Source organism: Tympanuchus pallidicinctus, unplaced genomic scaffold (assembly GCF_026119805.1).
Source record: "Tympanuchus pallidicinctus isolate F22 unplaced genomic scaffold, pur_lepc_1.0 scaffold8, whole genome shotgun sequence".
Lineage (NCBI taxonomy): Eukaryota > Metazoa > Chordata > Aves > Galliformes > Phasianidae > Tympanuchus > Tympanuchus pallidicinctus.
In genome coordinates this window covers 51378776-51397509 of record NW_026294802.1, presented here as the reverse complement: position 1 = coordinate 51397509, position 18734 = coordinate 51378776, and the positions used below count along the sequence as shown (strand labels likewise).

At 55.7% G+C, this 18734-nt stretch overlaps 1 protein-coding gene across 1 annotated transcript; it reads right to left on the bottom strand.

Moving 5' to 3' along the window:
* Window positions 1–1945: 1945 nt before the first annotated feature.
* Window positions 1946–18659, bottom strand: PRRX2 (paired related homeobox 2). Its single transcript, XM_052669259.1, has 4 exons — window positions 17647–18659; window positions 4772–4956; window positions 4474–4652; window positions 1946–4035 (listed from the first exon to the last, which is right to left on the bottom strand). The coding sequence occupies exons 1-4, from the start codon at window positions 17888–17890 to the stop codon at window positions 3900–3902; spliced, it is 744 nt and encodes a 247-aa protein (XP_052525219.1). The 5' UTR covers window positions 17891–18659; the 3' UTR covers window positions 1946–3899.
* Between the last annotated feature and the right edge of the window lie 75 nt (window positions 18660–18734).

The following is an 18734-nucleotide window of genomic DNA, read 5'->3' as shown; positions in this document are numbered from 1 at the left end:
CAGGTCACCCCTAACCTCAGGCTCTGCTCTTACTCCTCCTCACAGTGGGGCTTCGCCATGCAAATCCCCTTGAGGAAATGCTGTTCTTGCGTCTTGCAGCCAGACCCACGACACGCCGCCCCATGGGTGCAGGAATGCCGGCGGCACCAACCGCGTCCCCGGCCCCGCGTCCAGCCTGGGGACAGCGCTGAGCAACGCGGAGCCGCAGCGCCCCCGTGTGGCCGTGGGACGCACAGCCCGGGGACAGCGCTGTGCCGGGGGGACGGCGGGGGTTTGGGGTCTGGGCGGCTCCGACCTGGGGACGGGGAAGCCGTGGGGTGGTTTTTTGGGGGGGTTTGGAAAGAAGCTGTGGGTAACCTGGCTGGGATACCTGGCTTTTTTTGGTCAGTAGGGAAAACTCAGGCAGTACAGGGCTGCAGGATCTGGGACAAAGGGAGAGAGGTCCTTCATCAGCTGAGAGCTCATCTGGGAGTCAGCTGGATGCAAAGCAGCTGCTGGAGGGGAGTAAATGCAATCTGCAACCAACGTTCTTGCAGCCTTCCAACGAAAGCAATGGTTTGTGGATGGAGACCAGAAAGCAGAAGGAGGAGAAGTGAGTCTGTGCTGGATGATGGAGAGGTGGCAAATCCATCCCTGTGATCTACTGAGTCGGAAGGGACACTTAAAGGTCTTCTGGTTCAGCTCCCTGCAGTGAACAGGGACACCCACAGCTCCACCAGGTGCTCACAGCTCTGTTCAGCTCTGACCCTGGGTGTCTCATTGCAGGGAGTCGGGCTGTGGTTCTCCCTGCTCCTGTCTCTCAGGAGTCCTCAGACCATGGGTTGGGGCCTCCTGCTCTAACAGGAGCTGAAGTGGAGCTGGGATGGCACAGGCAAGAAATAAATGACATATTTCTAGCAGCAAATAGTCATGAGTCAACAGAGAATCTGCCCTGGGAGCAGCAGTAAGATCTTCACCTCAAAGAGTCTTCTGCAGTTGGATCTGGGCCATATTTTGCTGCCACAGTCCCACCCACCATTAACTTCTTGGCCCTCTCCAAATCCATTTTACACCTTTGACGGCTGCAGCATCTTGAGGTGATGGATTTCAGGCCATAGCTGTGCTGTGGCTTTCTATAACAGCTGTGAGGACACTTTCTAACCCTTTCCTGGGCACTCCTAACACTTGTTTGCTCATTTTGATCTCTGTTAACCTGATGCTCCTGTGCAATAGCATCAGGTTCCATAAGCGCCTCTTGCATTTTTCCTGCCACTTCGTAGCTCAGATCCTGCAGCTCATTCCTATGTGGCTCATTCCTATGTTCCTGCCCTTCTGGTCCATGTTAGCTAGCAGGCTGCAGAACCTGACTCACTGTGGTGCTGCCCACCTCGGTGCAAAGGATGGAGCCTGGAAGAGCTGCACTTGGTGCTGATGTGAGCTCCTGGCACTGGCGATGCTCAGCCCTCGCTGAGTCCATGCTCTGAGCGCAGTGTGCCGTGAGAGACCACCTCCTCTGAGCACGTCTACATCTCCTTTCTGTATCTCCTGCCTGGTTCTCAAGGCTGGGCCACATGCTGGTCTCTGCTGTGACTGCAGATGATTGCACATCCCAGCAGGACTTCTGCAGCAGATGCTTGCCCATGACTGAGCACTACTGAGTGCTCAAAGGCTTTCACCCGTATTTGTGCTGCGGGATGGAACCTGACAACTTAGCAGTGAGGAGCTCTGGCCCTGGCCCCATCCCTCCTCAGCCCACTGCCACAGTGCTGGGGGAGATGTTCTGATAGCATGGATGCCCAGCGCTGCTTGGGGGGATCTCCTGGCTGTGGGGGTTCAGCACTTCCAGCCCCTGTGCCCAGCAGTAGGGCTGGGATGTGGGACCGAGTTTCCCTGCCCCCCTGGGACCCCAACGTTACCCCCCCTCCCCAACGGTGTGAGCACTGCTCTGCATGCACAGACACATCTCTACTCAGTAAAATATTTATTCCTCCATTATTTCACAAGAGTTGTTTTTTACAAAACAAAAAAAAAACAAACCAAAACAAAACCAAAAAAACCTTTACAAAAAAATTCCAAAAAAATACAGACATGCAAAAAAAAATAATAATAATCAAAAGTCGACTGTGGATCTTGTAACAAGCCATTGCAATGTACAGATAGAAAAGGGAGAGAGCTCAGATGACATGACCACGATCCCTGATTTCCCTCTCGGTGAGGCTGTGATGCTGAGTGATGCTCTGCCTTAAGCAGCCAAGAGCGTGGCGAGGGAGGGGCCCAAAGATTAGGAACGCATGTTTTCAAATATATATATACATATAGATATTTAGTGAAGAAATATTTATTCCCTGCTTTTTTTAGGTTTACAGAAACGGCATCTGCAAACTATTAAATGGGTTTATTTTCATTAATGCTCTCAAAGAGGCAGCGACATTTATATCCCTGTGGTTTCGTCTTGTATAACCAAAAGAGCCCTATGCTTTCCATGGGAATGGGACCCCCCGGCCCAGTGCCGTTCCTTGGGGTGGGGGCTTTGCTCTGCAGGGGCTCCTCTGCCCACATGGCAGTGCTCAGCGCTGTGGGATCCCCATGAAGTCTCACTGCAGCACTCTGAGGAGCTCTGCCCTCCCCGCTTGGCACATCCAGGGGACACCATGGCCATCAAGGACCAGATGTGGCTTTCCTTGGTAAGAAAGGGAGAGAAAGCTCCTGTGGGCAGGATGTGGGGGCTCTTGGGTATGTATGCAAAGTGGTTTGGGTGCTTTTGGCCTGGCATCGCATACTGATGGGTGTTGATCTCGATGGCTGTCGTGGCCATCCTTGGGTCCAATGCTACATTCACTTGTTATTGGCCCCACCATGCTGGCTGGACAAAGCCCTCCTAGAATAGGTTTGGTTGGCTGCTTGGCTGCTTCTCCTTGCAGTGGGTGAGGGAGGAGCACTCCACTGGCTTTGTCCATGGAGTCAATCCCCTATTGCCCCAGCGCCGGCTCATCCCACGTTGCTGCAGGGAAGTTTTCTGCCCACCCTGCAATCGAGAGCCCCTTCACCGGGCTGTGTGGTGTGGTGGGGAATACAGTTTCCTTTATTCAGAAACACAGAAAACACCCCATAGAGCCTCCAGCCCCGCATTCTGTGGCCCATCTGCAGAGCGGCCGCTGGGGATGCTGTGCCTCCGGAAGACGAAGCCTGCTCTGCCCTTGGCACGAAGCACTGGGAGCCGCCTACTCAGCTGAAACCAACAGCTTTTTCCAATTTTCTCTTTCCCTGGGCTGGTTCAATGACCTGGGGCTCTGCAGAACTGCTGGCAAACCCGCAGATGTGGGGTGGTGGTGCCTGGATGGGGCGCGGCGATGTGTTCCCCCCCCAGTTTACGGCACCAGGACGCAGCTGTTGGCTTTCAATGGTCCCACTGAGCCCCATGGCTGGCAGTGCATGAGGAGGTGAAGGCCCAGCATAAAGGGGGGCTCAAAAAATTGGCATCGTGCAGCATCGCGATCGTCCCAGCGCTGCGTGCCGTCCCTGTGGGAGGAGAAGACCCAATAACTCTTTGGCTCTCCAGGCAAGATACCCAAATTGGTCAAATCCAAAAGTCCAAGATCCTTCCATGTTTGGAAGCAAATTCTTGTTCGCTTGGTAAGTCTGTTTGTCCTCGAAGAGCGCGTGGGGGGTATGTGTGTGTATATATAGCCTTTATTATAAGGGTGTGCAGAAAAGCAAGTTTCTAACCAAGTTTGCTCCATATGTGGCTATAGCGATGTGCCACTTCAGACTGGGACTTGACGCCACCTTCAAGAGGGAAGAGGAGAGGAGAGGTGCTGGGACGTCAGACGAGCAGTGCGTGGGGCGGGCAGCGGGTTGGTGCCGATCAGTACAGGATCCCCACGTCGAGTCCTGGATGAGGCCATGGGGATTTTCCCCGGTCAGTTCACAGTCGGCACTTGGTTCTGATGCAGGCTGAACTCTTTGGCTTTGAGGCGCAGGCTGGCGATGCTGTTGGCCATGTTCACCCCTTGGGTGGGCGTCGCGGTCCCGCTGGAGCTGTAGGACGGCACAGTGCTGCGGGGGGAGCGGAGCGGGGTGAGACACAGCCCATGGGGAGCCCACACATCCCGCTGGCTTCCCAGGCTGCGTTGGCGGCTCCCTTTTGGGCGTCTCCCACAAGAGCTCTGTAGCATTTTTATGTGGCTGTATGCATGTGGGAACCCCTCAAAGTATGTGCCAGGAAGCCATGCCCTCCGCTTTTGGAGAGCTGGGAACTGAAGGGTCCCGCTCCCCCTCTTGGGTTAGGATGTGGGAAGGGTCAGTGCAGGCCAAGAGGGTCCCTCATGAGGACCAGGCGTCCTCCCATCCAGAAAACGCTTGGGGGGGGGCCAGCAGGAGTTCCCAAGGTGACATCCCACCTCTCACTCCGTTAGCCCTGCAAAGCTCTTCGCGTCCCCACCAACAGCACAGGGCTCCCAGGGAGATGGGGGTGGTCCCACGTCCTGCACCCACCTGTACGGGGAGGAGCTGCTCCACGAGAGGTACTCGGGGCTGAGCGCGGTGGGCCGCGGTGCCATGGGCTGCTCGATGGCAGCTTCCTGGCTGTAGGACTTGAGGAGCGACGCCGATCTGTTGGCCAACATCGCCCTCTCGTTACGGCGAAACTTGGCCCTCCGGTTCTGAAACCAAACCTGAGAAGGGAAGGGGAGGTGTTAACAAGGCCTGGGTTGAGCGGAGATGTCCCCATTGTCCTTCCCACCTCCCAGACCCTGGTGCTGTGTGGGGATGGAGGTGGAGATGTCTATCCCACCTGGACTCTCGCCTCGCTGAGGTTCACCCTCCTGGCCAGCTCCTCCCGCACGAAGGCGTCGGGGTAATGCGTCCGCTCAAAGACCCTCTCCAGAGCCTGCAGTTGGCTGCTGTTGAACGTGGTGCGGTTCCTCCTCTGCTTCTTCTTCCTCTTGGCCACTCCACGGCTCGGGCTCAGGCTCTCACCTGGGGGAAATCACAGCAAAAGCCCCGTGAGACTCCGCAGAACCCAGCTTCTAAAGATTCAGTCTTCACGGACAGCAACGAATTCAACCATCTCAGAGATCTCCCATCCCCATCAACCCACGGAGCTGCAGCATGTGGAACCCAACCTCATCCACACACCAGGAGCAAACACAACCACGGCTCTTGGAGCTCTGCTTCCTCCATGCTTATTTCTGCCTTTGCTTGCCTATGGAAGCACCAAGTGTAGAACACAGATTGGTTTCACCACATCAACCTTGGGCTTTCCGCCAGGCTGAGATAAATCTGATTTTTTGTCGCTAAGGTCATCAAATTTAGGCAAACTTACGGGAAAAAGAATTGATACCCAATCCCTGCCTTCACGGGAAAGACATTTTGCTGTTGGTATTCCTCGTGGAGGTACTGGGTAATTATTTTTTTCCATTAATAAAGCATCTGGATCCAATCTGTACCTACTGGTGGGAAAGTATTTTGGAATTATTTGAGATGTTAATAGTTTTATGGCATCGCTCTGATTCATAGCAGGGTTATATTGGGGTTTTCTGTTCTGTATCCATGCAGAGGCCGCGATGGCAGGAATTACTGCTCCCTGAGTGTGCAGAGGAAATAAATACTTGCTAATAAACTATCTTGGTAGTTATTAAATAGATGTGCAGCATTTGGGGATGATTCTTGAGCAAGGAACAAAATCTGCTGGAAGGGATATTAACTCTCCTTCTTTGAGGCAATACCGAGCAGGAAGAAATTAGAAGTTTTGAGATCATCTTGGCCTATAATTATGAATAACCATAAAACCTCTGCCATCAGGTTCTCAAGAGACCCTCCGGTCTCTTTGTGCCAGGAATGGCCCATGCAGCCCGAGATGGGACACGATCTTCTCGGTAGGGTGAGGGCTGGTGCCTGAGATACGCACGGGTTCGGGGCCTCTTTCCCAGCCGGGAGAACGCAGGCTGCTCTTTGCCGCAGTCCGCGTGAAGGCTCACAAATAAAATTCCCCAGATTCCCTCCAGCTCTCGTTTCTGCTGCTCCAAATGCTCTGCCCGTCTCCGCTTTCCAGTTGCCCCTTTTAGTTAAACTCCTTTTTTGGTCCTGTTTTTCCTCAGCGAGCGAACGAGATGCTGGATTAAAATACACGGAGTCCAGCCGTGGTTGATCCAGAGCTTCCCAGGGCTGGGACTGAGCTGGGTGCCATCAGCAGGATCCAGCAGTGAATGGGACCAAAGCTTGGGTCAAAACCCTGGGGTTAGAAGCCAACGGCCCTCAACAGAACACGATGAAATGTATAAATAAAATTAATTAACCCCATTTGATTTTCATCCTGGTATAAATTCTGGCTGTTGGATCTGAAGCTCTGGTTGAATAGTAGGGAAAAATTGTACCCAGAAAGAGTGGTGATGCAGGGGCACAGACTGGCCTGGGGTTGGGGGTCACCATCCATGGAAGTGTTCCAGTGGAGATGTGGCACTGCGGGACGTGTAGTGGGCATGGGGGGGTGGGCTGGGCATGGGGATCTGTGAGGGCTTTTCCAACCCGACTGACTCTGTGATTTTATGACTTTTCCACAAGTGATGGCTTCTCTTGCCTGCCTTAAATTGGCTGAGAGAAAATAGGATTTCTTAAATCTCCTCTCCTTAAATGCCCACGTCCTCTGCTGTGCTTGGAGATGAGGCTCAGTGATGAACGCGCATCTTGTCCCCATCAACCCCACCATGGAGCCCTTCCCAGCCATGAGACCACAGGACCAGATAAATGCTGCCCTCGCTGGCGGCAGTCACCACTTCCATAAAGGATAAACAAGGATAGATTTACAGAGGTGAGCATCACAAACCGCCCTGCTACTCACCAGGGGAGCAAAATTCACCACAGCCAAATTCACCATAACCTTCACGGGGGAATAACATTTCTGCACCCTGATGTGTTTCCAAGAATAAAAGCCGTTTAGTTGCCCGAAGTCAAAAACAGCTCAACAAACGTGTCGCTTTCGCCCCCAAAAAACATTACTTGAGGTGGCTGGGGGGAGATTTTGGTGAAAGCCAAACCCTTGCATTTGTCAGCTATAATTTGGGGGGGGTTTGATGGCAGTGTGGTGGAGGCATTGACTTGATTGTCCAAGCAGTGGTCAGAGGGGACCTCTCAGCAACTCCCACTTTCCCTTTGGTGTATTTACTTTCCACTGATTACAATTTCCGCCAAAGGGAGAAAAACAAATGCAGGGGAAAGGGGGAAACGGAGGGATAACGTTACTGAATAATGAAGGATGACGTTGGGGATGGAAGGATGGGGGGGGCTCAGCAGCCCCATGGCTCATGGCGGGACGTGTCCCATGGTTCCAGCCCCCAGGACACCAAGACCACAGAGAACAGCCCTGCAGAGCGGAGCTGGGAGCGCATAGTCATGCACCATTTGCAAAACCAATGGCCCCAGTGCTGCTGGGTCAGGGTTTGTTGATTTAGCTGAGCACGGAGCAAGCTCGCTTTTCCAGCTCTTGCCCTCTTTCCCTGTGTTTTCCATAGCAATGATGTGTCAGGAGCCCCAAACCGGCCACCGGTGAGGGCTGTAAGTGGGTGATGCGCACTGCAGCACAGATGCTGGTGCTGGATTTCCACCCCAGCTCTGCTTTGACTTCCAACCTCCAGCACCCAGTGATGCCATCCCCACCTCTCTGGGATGCTCACATCTTCCATTTCCCATCGCCAACCCCCAGAGCCCCATACAGGATGCAGCTTTTTGCCGTTGCATTATTTCACACGTTCCACTTGTTTGCCAAAGACCTTTAAGCCTGAAATTCCAACCTCCCCCCCCCAGATGATCCAATCTGCAGTACCATTTACTTTCCTGCTCCTCCTGGAATGGCATTTTTGTGTTGGCTTTTTTTTTTTTCCTTCCTTCTTTCTTCTTCTCGGGTATAATTTAAGGGTTGAAATAGCCTGGAGGGAATTAGCTGTAAATTCTTCCTAAGACAAATAAATTCAGCCCTCTAAGTTTCTACGTTTTTCAAACTGTTGAGAGACGTTTTGGGTTTGTTTTACTTGAAATAATGATCATGGCATATCTGACCCTCAGGCTGCAGCCGGCTCTAACCAAATAAATAGCTTTTATTAATTAAGGTTTATCCTTAACAAATAAAACCCCAATTTGATCTCGGCCGGCTGAATTAGCAAAAATAAACAACTGGTTCTCCGGGCACTTGATGTGGATTTAACAAATTAACGCTGGGCCTTCATCAGGGAAGCCGCAGGGTGGTGGAGGACTTTTACAGCCAAGAAATCCTTTGGAAAAACAATGTCTTTCGTTTCTCCCATGGTCTCTCTCGGTAAACATGTGGACTCCCTTCATCCCTTTATATACTCCAGGGAAGCGAGGCGTGCTCCAGCGATGACGTCCAGCGAGCTCCATGTGCTCCATTAACCGGTTCCATGGAAGCACTGCCCATGAGGTCGTGATGGGGTTGAGCAGAGCTCTCTGCCCTGGGAATTTCCACCCCCCGGGGGTTCCCCGTGCTCCAGATCCCTTTTCCCCACAGCCCGTGGGCTGAAGGTGTGGGCACGTTGCGTTGGTTTTGTGCTTGGCCATGAGCGTGGCAGAGGATGGAGACACAGCAGGGATGGGGTCTGTCCCCTGGTGGGGCACAGGAGCAAAGATGGGAAGCACCCACCCCACTGCTGGTGCTGATATCCTCAAATCACCTCCAAAAGCCCAAGGAAGGTGAGAAGCAGCCTTTGCTCAGGACCCTTTGCTGCATCATCCGAACCCACCTCAGGAGCATCCCAAGGGCACGGGGATGGGGGTCTGGGGCTGCCAACCTCCTTGGGGCTCTCCTGCTGCCCCATCCCATCCCACAGCCACTCCCTGTCCCTCCAGCCCAGCCCCAGCTCCCTGTATCCCAGAAATCCAGAAGCTCAGTGGGAGCAGGAGAGACCGGGGGGGTCCAAATGTGCTGAGTCCGAAGGAAACTTTCTCGGATCAAGTGGCGGACGTTAAAAATTTAAGAGAGGGGTAAGTCTCAGCTACCGGAGAAACATTACAGCGAAATGTTTCCGAGGATGTTTCACCTCATTAATTGTGAAAAAACTGAAACGCTGACACGTTTTTACAGGCTGCCAGTTTTGCTGGGGGAAAAGTGTCTCTGTTATAAAGGAGCAGCAAAAAGACCGTACCAAAAAAGAGGCCAAGGCCGTCCCGGGAGGGTCTTAGCTCCACTCACTGACAGGCAGCAGCTGGCTGCTTTATGGTCATGGGGCTGCCGCTGCACCAGCCAGCAACCACCCAGCACTGCAGATGGATGGGTTTGGACAGCATCCTGCACAGAGGTGCTCTGTGAGCATCCCCCATCGCTGGGGATGGTGTGGGCACCCATCGTGGCCCAAATGCCCAAATGAACTGGGGGGGGTCCTTGGCATCATTCTGCATCACTGCAGGGCTGTACTTCGAGCCTTCTGCCAGCTGCTGTGCAGGACAAAGCTGCTTTTTGGCACAGCTTGTCTCTAGTGCAAGAAGCATGGTGAAATCATGTGGGTCACCAGCATTTGGGGACCAGAATGGAGCCTGTTGAGTTTTCCCAAGGCTGAGGGCCTGATCTTGCCTTTCCCTTCACCAGAACAAGCCCACCATGGGGAGAAAACCCCATCCCATGTGGCTGCAGGGCTGCAGGGTGGCACCAACTCAGGGCACCCACAGTGTGCATCCCTTAGGCTCAGTGCTGCGTGTGCCATGTCCCCCCCCGAAGCCATCAGCTGCAGCATCACATCAGGCTTTGGGGGCCCACAAGAACACCGTGAACACACAGAGCACCCAGCCAAGCTGCAGTCTTGCTGCTTCCCAGCACCGTTGGTGTCGCGCATTGAAATAGCTGAGTGCAGAGCCTGGCAGCACCATGATAGCTAACAGATGTGTGAGCAGTGCACGAGGAAATGCTCTGCTCAGGCCCTGGGAAGTGGGGGATGCAGGAATGGACAGGGCTGGGAGAGCACCGGAGCTGCAGCGGGATGGGATCTGGGGATGGACAGTGCTGGGATGGGTGATGCTGGGACAGACCTCACCATCCTGCAACAGCAAAGCTCTGCTGAAAGCTCTGACTGCAAAGTGCTTCTCCCTGGAAGTGCCCATCTAGGTACAGGGAGAGTGACATGGTGTTAAGGACATACAACTAATCAGGCAGGGCTGCATAGCAGGAGTGGCTGGCTCCCAGCCAGAGACTCCTGGCATGGCAATCTCAGCCTTCCTCCCCCACGGCAAAAAAGTTAAAAAAAAAAAAGAAAAAAAAAGAAAAAAAAAAAAAAAGAGGTGATTTCTTGAAATTTAATAAGCAAAAGCCCATAGCGAGGCCGCCCTGATGGCATCTGGCACTGAAACCCAACACCAGCCCTCCAGGTTAGCGCACAGCCCTAATTGCATCAGAGTCATTGCCAAGATCGAAGGAAGAGAGCATATGGGGACCAGGGGACAGCCCCATGGGACGCTCCCTCAGGCAGCTGGGGCACCAGCACCAGACCCTGGCACCCACTCCCCCCATCTTTACCTTTCTGCAGCCAAATGGGTGTTTTCCAGCTGGAGATGCCACCAAAAGCCCCATTCCAACACCACCCACCTGCCCCAAACCCATCCTACAGCCCACAGCCACCTCTGGAGCATCCCGGGATGGGGTCACCAATACATTGGGGTGGTGTGACGGTAGCTGTGAGCCCCTGTCCCCACGCCCCTCTCTGAGGAGCACCCCATGGGCACACACACACTCATCACACAAACCCTCTCCAGCGAGCAGCGTTGCCGTCCTTCGGTCTGGTTTTCATTTGAGGTCGGTGGCCCCTCGCCAAATTTATTGTAAAACATTCATTTTAATAAGTGGCTCGTATCTTTTCTCCTTTTTTTTTTTTTTTTTTTTTTTGCTTTCCCCCAGACCGAACCCATTTAACTGTTTGCGGGTTGACACACAGCCCCACTGGATGCAGGTAGGACGATGCTGGGGGATGAGGGGGGGCTGCATTGGGGTCCTGCTCACACACAGCACCTCAGAGCTGAGATTCCTCTGTCCATCTCACCACTGCCCTCCCTTCTGTCTCCCTGCCACGCTCAGACCCCTCGAACCCACCCAGAAGTGCAGTGTGGTCATGCTAGCATTGGTGCAGGGCACAGCTCAGCCACCTCTGGGTGCTCACTCACAAATCCCATAGAACACAACGTGCCCCCCCAAAGGCTTTGACAGATCTGCATGATCTGTCACGATAGGGATCTGACTGCATGATGTCACGATACAGAACAGCCATGGAAAACCGTGACACACAACTTGTTGGGGTTGGAGCACAAAGGGGATGGTGACTGGTGGTTCTATTCTGACATTTGTTTCGGTTTTATAAACCTCTAATACTAATAGAAACACTTCAGACTCTTTTAATTTAAACAAAAACAGGGAGTTGGTGGGTTGTTTTTTTTTGGGGGGGGGGGGTTGGGGGAGCTGGCTTTATTTTCCTTCATTTAAAATTTCCCCCTGAGGTCTTTACAACCCCCAGATCACAGACACGTGGCTACCAAACTGAAAATGGAGGGGAATGGGTGTCCCATAGCAACGGCCACGCAGCCACGCTGATCCATGTGCTCCGGGGTGCAGCAGGAACCCCCCCCCCAATCATTCCCTGCTCACAGGGGCTGCACTGCCACATTGCTGCCCCTGTCACAGTGTCCTGCACAGCTCGGGGTGCCCAGCCCAGCCCTGCAATGCTCTGTGTCCCCTGGGGGGCAACTCAGTCCCCTTGCATGGCTCAGGGTGCAACACAACCTCCCCATCAATGTTCTGCAAAGCTCATGGTGCAATACAACATCCCCCCCATCTTAATGCAATGTCCTGCACAGCTTGTGTGCAATGCAACTCCCCCCTCAACATTGCAACACCCTGCACAGCTTGTGTGCAATGCAACTCCCCCCTCAACATTGCAACACCCTGCACAGCTTGTGTGCAATGCAACCCCCCATCAATACTTTGCACAGCCCCAGGTGCAATGCAGCACCCCCTGAACACTGCAATGTCCTGTACAGCTCCGGGCACAGTGCAACCCCCCCAGATCCATAACTTGCACAGCTGGTACTCAATGCAACTCTCCCTTCACCATCAACGCTCTACACTTTTGGGTGCAATTCAACCCCCTCCCCACACCACCATGCCCCGGGGAGGCACAACCCCTGCAGCAATGCCCTCTCCCCACCTTTCTGCATCCCCCCCCAGCCCCAGAGCTGTGCCAGGAGGGCCGTGCCCCCCCCGCACCCCTCCTGCCATGTGCTCCCCCTCTCCCCTGCCATGTGCACGCCAGTTTCCTCGCGTGTGAAGGCGGCAGCCTCTCAGCTGCAGTGGCTGGAAAGGACGGCGCCTGAGCACATCTGGTTCAATGCGAGCGCCTGGCGCCTGGCTTAGCCGCAGTCTCCATTCGGAGACGCACAGACTTTAATAGACTCATACAATTCTTCCTGATCTATCACTGCAGCCGCAGCTGAAAAGCTGCTTTATTATACCCGCTCCAAAGGGGGAAGAGGAGGGAAGGGGAGGGGGATGGCGGCTGCCGCTGCCGCTTTCTAAAGGCTGCGGAGCTCCACGGCTTCTCCCGACAGCACGGGGGGCACCTCGTTAGTCCTCCAGCTCAATTAGCAGCCTCCCGGTGCCATGCATCACCCAGAGAAGGGCTGCAGGGTGGGGGCTGCGCTCCATCATCCTCGTGTCCCCAGTCTGGGATGGGGCAACGTGTTCTCCAAAGTGTCCCCTTTAGCCCCAACCTCCCCCCTGTTCCCAAACGCATCATCTTCTTTTTCCCCCACACTGCTCAGGAGGGGTTGATCCTCACCTCCCCTCCCCCTCCAGGTTTCCTGGTGTCCCTCCAGTGCTCCCCAGCAGTCTTTACACTGGGTGATCCCTTGGGCCAGAGAGGGGTGCTGAGAAGGGAAGGTCTCTGCGTGGGGAAATGATGGGAACGCATCAAGGGTGGGGGCTTTAGAAAAATATCTCCAAAAATTTGAGGGTGTCCCTCTTCTGTGGGCACTGGGAATTGCCTTGAAAGCCCCTCTCAGATCGTTCCTATGGGGTTTCCCATTCCTATCCTCCCGAGACAGTGCTGACCCCATGCAGGGGACCCCTGCCCACCAGTGCCCTGCACCAAAGAGATCCATGACAAACCCACATCCATTCCCATCCCCATTCCCTGACCCCTCCTGTCTCATTTTAAAGGATGCTCTGGGCTTCCCCACAGCACAATGATGCTATCCCAGCCCCGCTCCCTCCCCCGCCCCTGTAGGATAAACCCTTCCAGCTGCAGATGGGGACCTGATGCCAATCAGGGGACTTCACCACAGTAAAGCAGCTGGCCCCATCCTGCCCTCAGCCCCATCCCTTCAGCTCCATCACTTCCCAGCCCCAACATGGGGAGGGGGTGAAGAAATTGCCCACTGCCGGAGGAAAGCAGCGCTGGGGAAGGGGGTGACAGCCCCGCTCCCTGGGAGGGAGGAAGGGTTCCTAACGAGGCAGCCTCAAAGCCCTAAATCATTTCATCAGCCTCCCAGCTACAGACACACGCCCAGGCTCTCTTAAAATGCTGATTCGTTGAAATTCGCCCATCTTGGCCACGCGGAGTCGAAATTTCATATTTTTCCCGTGAATCAGCCCCGTTCCCTGAAATAACAGCCCGAAAGGAGAGGGGAAATAGTCTCGCCCTGAGCTGTTCCTGATCACAGCAGACACAACAGCCGGGGGGCAGCGAGGTGTCCCCGTGCCCATGGGGCTGCAGGGACTCCTGATGGAGCGGGGCAAACCCCCACATCCCCACTGCACCCCCCGTCCCCTTCACAGCACCACAAAAGGTTTTCAACTCCGTTCCTATGAGCATCACTGCTCCAGGGAGAGAAAAATCACTGCTCTGAGAACTGGGGGGGGAGGGTAATGGGACTTTCCTGGCCGAGCCAGGCACTTGGTGTAGTATTTTTCTCCCTCCAGGCACACGCTGCAGGGGGTGTCCTGCAACCCCTATGGGGGTATTCAGCCAATCTGTGTGCAAATTGACCCAAATTAGAGCCCAGGTGTTGCTGGTCTGATAGAGCCTGAATGCAGCCCAGGGCAAGGAGCATCCCCTGCCATGTAGGGAGGAGTGTGACAGTGAGCCCATGGCATCTTTTGGGGACAGAGGAGGATGGAGGAAGTTTGGTGCTGGGGTGTTCCCCTGACAGAAACCCCATTTAGACATGGGATCCCTCTTTGCCCACACCTGGCGGCCGTTTGTGCTGTTTCTGGGTTCTTTCTACAGGCTCTGACCTAAATCAGCCCAACCTCAGCCCCTTGCCCTGCTTGTCCCATTGGAAAAGCATCGCTCCTGCCTGTCTGTGGTTTTCCGCGCACACCTGGGCACCAGCCCCAGCCCACCCCTAGGGCAGCAGGTCCCATGGCAGCAATGTGGGGTGACAATGGTGGATGGTCCCCATTTGAGGACGGGAAGCCTCACTGTAGGGTCTATGTCTCAGGCTGGGGGCCAGGGTTAAGGTGGGTCCTTCCCCAGAGCCCTTCATTTCTTTGACAGGGATGCACTCAGCTCCCCGGAGCGGCTGGAACTCATCAGTCACTGCACTGGGACACGTCAGGCTCCCAGCCCCTCACATGTCACCAGCCCTACATTAAGTGCAAACAAATGGGGCGGGAGATCCCTGACAGCGAAGCCCGTCTGGATTAATTGCAGGGTATTCATCAATGATCAATCAATCAATCAATACCTGCGATGGGTGCTGCAGCATTGGGTGAGCGCTGGGCTTGGGCACTGGGCACAGACAGCATCCCCCTGCACAGAAGTGAGCTGTCCCGGGGTGTGCATCCATCCCTGCGTGGTGTGGGCAATGTCCCCAAGCTGGCAATGGGGACAGCGATGGTGACACTCCATCTGTGGGCATCACGGCCATGCAAGGCTTGCTCCTGTCCCAGATCTGTGTGCCACCCAGCATGGCCATACAAGGACCGAGGAGCCCTTATCTCTCAGCCCCCCTTCAGTTCCACCGTGGCTCTGCCACGTGTGGTCAATGCAGACAGGCACTCACAGACGATGGTGTTTTGGGGAGCAGCACGGGACTATGGGTGATGTAAATCCTACAGCCCAGCCTGGCTGCCTGACAGCCTCTTCTCAGCTCTGGGGATGAAATGGGGTGCTGGCAGCCCCAGCCCTTACTGGGCATCAGCATCGTCTGGTGGGCACAGCTGAGCTGTCTCCACATTGGGACTCCACAAGCAGCATTTTGGAAGGCAGGAAAAGCCCAGCAGAAAAGCATCCCAGTGGGCTGCTGGAAGCAACCACCCAGCCCTGACCTCAGAAACAATCCCTTGCCACGTTCCACTTTCATCAGGTCCTCACTTCAGTTTACCTTCTCACCTGCCCTCATTCATGACATTAGAACCAATTCACCATAACATCATCAGGTGCACCATCTCCTCTCACTGCACAGAGGGACCAAGGGCGATTTCTCCCCTCTGCGCTCAGGTGATGGGATGGGGAATGAGCCACTCTGCCCAGGTCTGGCCCCCTCACCCCATCCCATCACCCACTCCCATCCATTATGGGAGCAGCCAAAACAGCACAGTCCCAAAGCACCCATCTGAGACAGTGCCCAGCTCCACTCCCACCCCCAGGCAGCACCAAAAGCAAGTTCATTGTTTGAAAAGCCATCAGTCAAGGCCCGCTGGCTAAAATTACCCTCCTGCTTTATCATCTTGAGAACATTAAGGGCTGCTGTTAACAGATGTTTCGCGTTACACATTATTTGTTAGTCTAATGAAAGGAGGTGAACAAGCTTTCAAGACCTCAGAAGTTGTGTGGAAGAGTTTGATGGGACGGTGCACCACTCCGGGGGATGATGAGGATGAGGATGGGGACAGGATGGGGATGAGGATGGGGACAAGGATGATCCCTCACTGCCTCTTTGGCACTCCTTCCACTGCCGAGCCGTGCAGCTCTTGGCCTGCATCTGAGAGGGGAAAAAGATGTGATGGTGGAGAGGAAGATGAGGGAAAATGCCTTCACTGGAGGATGCCCGTAACAGAGAATGTTACGCTCCTCTGATGTCGTCACACTGATGCCAGGAGCGTCGCAGATGCAAATGCTGTGTGGTATTTATGATCCTGGTCTTGGTTTAGGAAACTGCATCCCAGACTCTGGGCAGTGGGTCCCACAACCTGAGGTTTGCACCAACATGGGTTTTCTTGCTCCATTTCCTCGTTCATCCTCCTGCAGGCTGCTTGCAGTTCCCATCGCTCAGGCATCTCCATTTGGGGTCACAAGAAACACTTCCACTCCTGACTGTGTTGTTGGTGCATCCCAGATGCTCACAGTGTCTTCATCCCCGTAACTTCACAGAAACAGGTGCCAGAGGGGAATATTGTCCAGTGATGCCAAACCCCAAAAGGCCTCTGTCCCATGAGGAATGGGCTTTTAGGGGTAAAAAAACGGCCTTGGAAGGATCTGCCAGATTTCCAAAAAGCCAGACTATGCCGTGCTGCATGCAGCCCCCCCCCCTTCAATTGTACAGCCCCATTCACAGCCTCACAGTCCCAAAGGCGATGCGGGAAGTGCAAACAAAACCCAAGGGAAGGGGAGGAAGGATGGGAAACAACACCAAAAATCTCAGCTGCCAGTCCCGAAATTGGCACCCAGCCATCAGTATCCCAAGCAGAGGGCAGAGTTGGGGTTCTGGTTGTGCTGGGAATAAGATGTGGTTGGGAAAAGGATTCTTCTGACCCAAATCACAACGTGGGAGTGCTGGAGGGGACACAAGGACCACCGTACTCTCCCTGGGATCCCCTCACCGCAGCTCTGGGGCTGCAGCATCCCTCTACACCGGGTCAGGCCCACGGCACGGCCAACAGCGCCCCGGAGATGGGGCCCAAATCCCAGTCCAAGGCAGGTTTGGGGGTCCCAGATCCGAGCTGGGGGCAGGCAGAGGGTCTGCACTTCCACCCCCTCCTCTCTTCCACCACCCTACAACCTGAGGGAGCTCTTGGGAGCCTCCAGGTGCCCCCGGAGCGGGGCTTTGCCGCAGGGTCGGGGCCAACCTTCTCGCTCCGGAGCCGGGATGCAGCTGGGTGAAGCGGATTTGTCCCTTTCTAAAAGTGCCGGGACAGAACGCAGCGAAACCCGGAGCACCGGGGCACTGCCCGTCCCCAACCAGGCTCCTATCCGCCCCGAGGGGAGCGCTGGGACAAAGGCAGCTCCGTGCCGGTGTCCCTGTGCCAGCGGCGGGGACCCGCAGCTTTCATTTCCACCGGTCCCACCGAGCCGCCTCCGCTCTCGGAGCCCGAGAACAGGGGCGGGGAGCGCCGAGAGGGCCAAGCAGCCCCGGGACGTACCGGGAGCTCGGCACCGTCCTGTCCCGGTGGCGGCGGGGAGGCGGCCGATGCGGTGCCCGCGTCCTCCCGTCCCCCCGTCGGGTGCTTTCGGTGTTCCGGCGGTTCCGATCCCGCAGATATCCCAAATCCACCCCCACAACCCACGGGGTCTGTGCCCCCACAGCAGCCCCCATCCCACATCGGGGGGACCCTGCGCCCCTTTGTCCCCTGCCTTCAGCCCGGCCCGGGGGGTGGGGGGGGTGGGAGAGGGGGCAGCGGGGCCACCCCACACCCCGAGACTGCGGGTAGAGGGGGGCCCATCCCGGGACGTCCGTACTCACCGTCCTGGGGTGCCGCCTCGCTGCCGCTGCTGCCTCCCGACGGCTCCGGCATGGCCTTACCGCCGGCGGAGGGTGGGGGGCCGGCGGGGGGGGCCCCGTTCATCCCGGCAGCCACCTCCTCCAGGTCGAGGAGATGGCTCACGCTGAAGTTTTTCCGGCTCTGAGGGTTTTCGGGCGGCTCCGGAACGCGCACGGTGCTGGGGGCGAACGGTTTGTCCATGGCGAAGGCTGGCGGCGAATCCATGTCTCCCACCCCCACCGGCCCGCAGCCCACCCCGAGGTGCCGGGCCGCTCCCCGGCCCCTTCCCCTTCTCTGATCCCCACCAAATAATAATAAAATAATAATAATAATAATTAAAAAAATAAAAAATAAAAATCCCGGCTGCCCTGCGAGTCCGGCTCCCTCCCCAGCCCCTGTTCCGCCTTGTGCTGACGTCTGGGGAAAAAACCACGCTCCCAGCCCAAACTTTCTTCCCCTGCTCTTTGCTCTGGAGCTGTTCAAACAAACGCCCCTACACCGAGCGGGGCGGCCCCTCGCCCCCCGGTACAACGACCCCCGGGGTGGGGGGGAATCACCCCCTGCGCATCCCCCCCCTCCAGCCCCGCTTTAAGTGCTTCTCTCAACAAGTGTAAGTGGCTGCGCTCCGTGGGGAGTGCTGCGCTTCCCCGACTCCAAATGGGGCTGCGAACGGGTCACCCCAAATGGTGACCCTCCGGGCCCACCCCTCCACCTACATCCCACCCTCCGGGCCCCCATCAACCCCGGAGCGAGGTCAGCTCCGCTGGGAGCAGCCTGGCTCTCTCCCCTTAATGAGATAATTACGTCCTGCACCGCAGTTACAAACTCATAGGCTGCTTCCCTTGGGGTTAGAGAGAGAAACCTCCCTAATGAAAACCAGCCACCGGGCAGGGGAAAAAGAAGGTTTTCCTCTTTAAAAATTCGATATTTAGAGGTGTGTGTGTGTCGATGTGTGCGTACGTAGGGACGGAGGAGGCGGCGTGTCCGGCTGCGGGGCGATGGGCAGCGGCGGGGGGCTGAGCACCGCTCCTCGGATCCCCGCATCCCCCCATCCCACACCCCGCGTCCC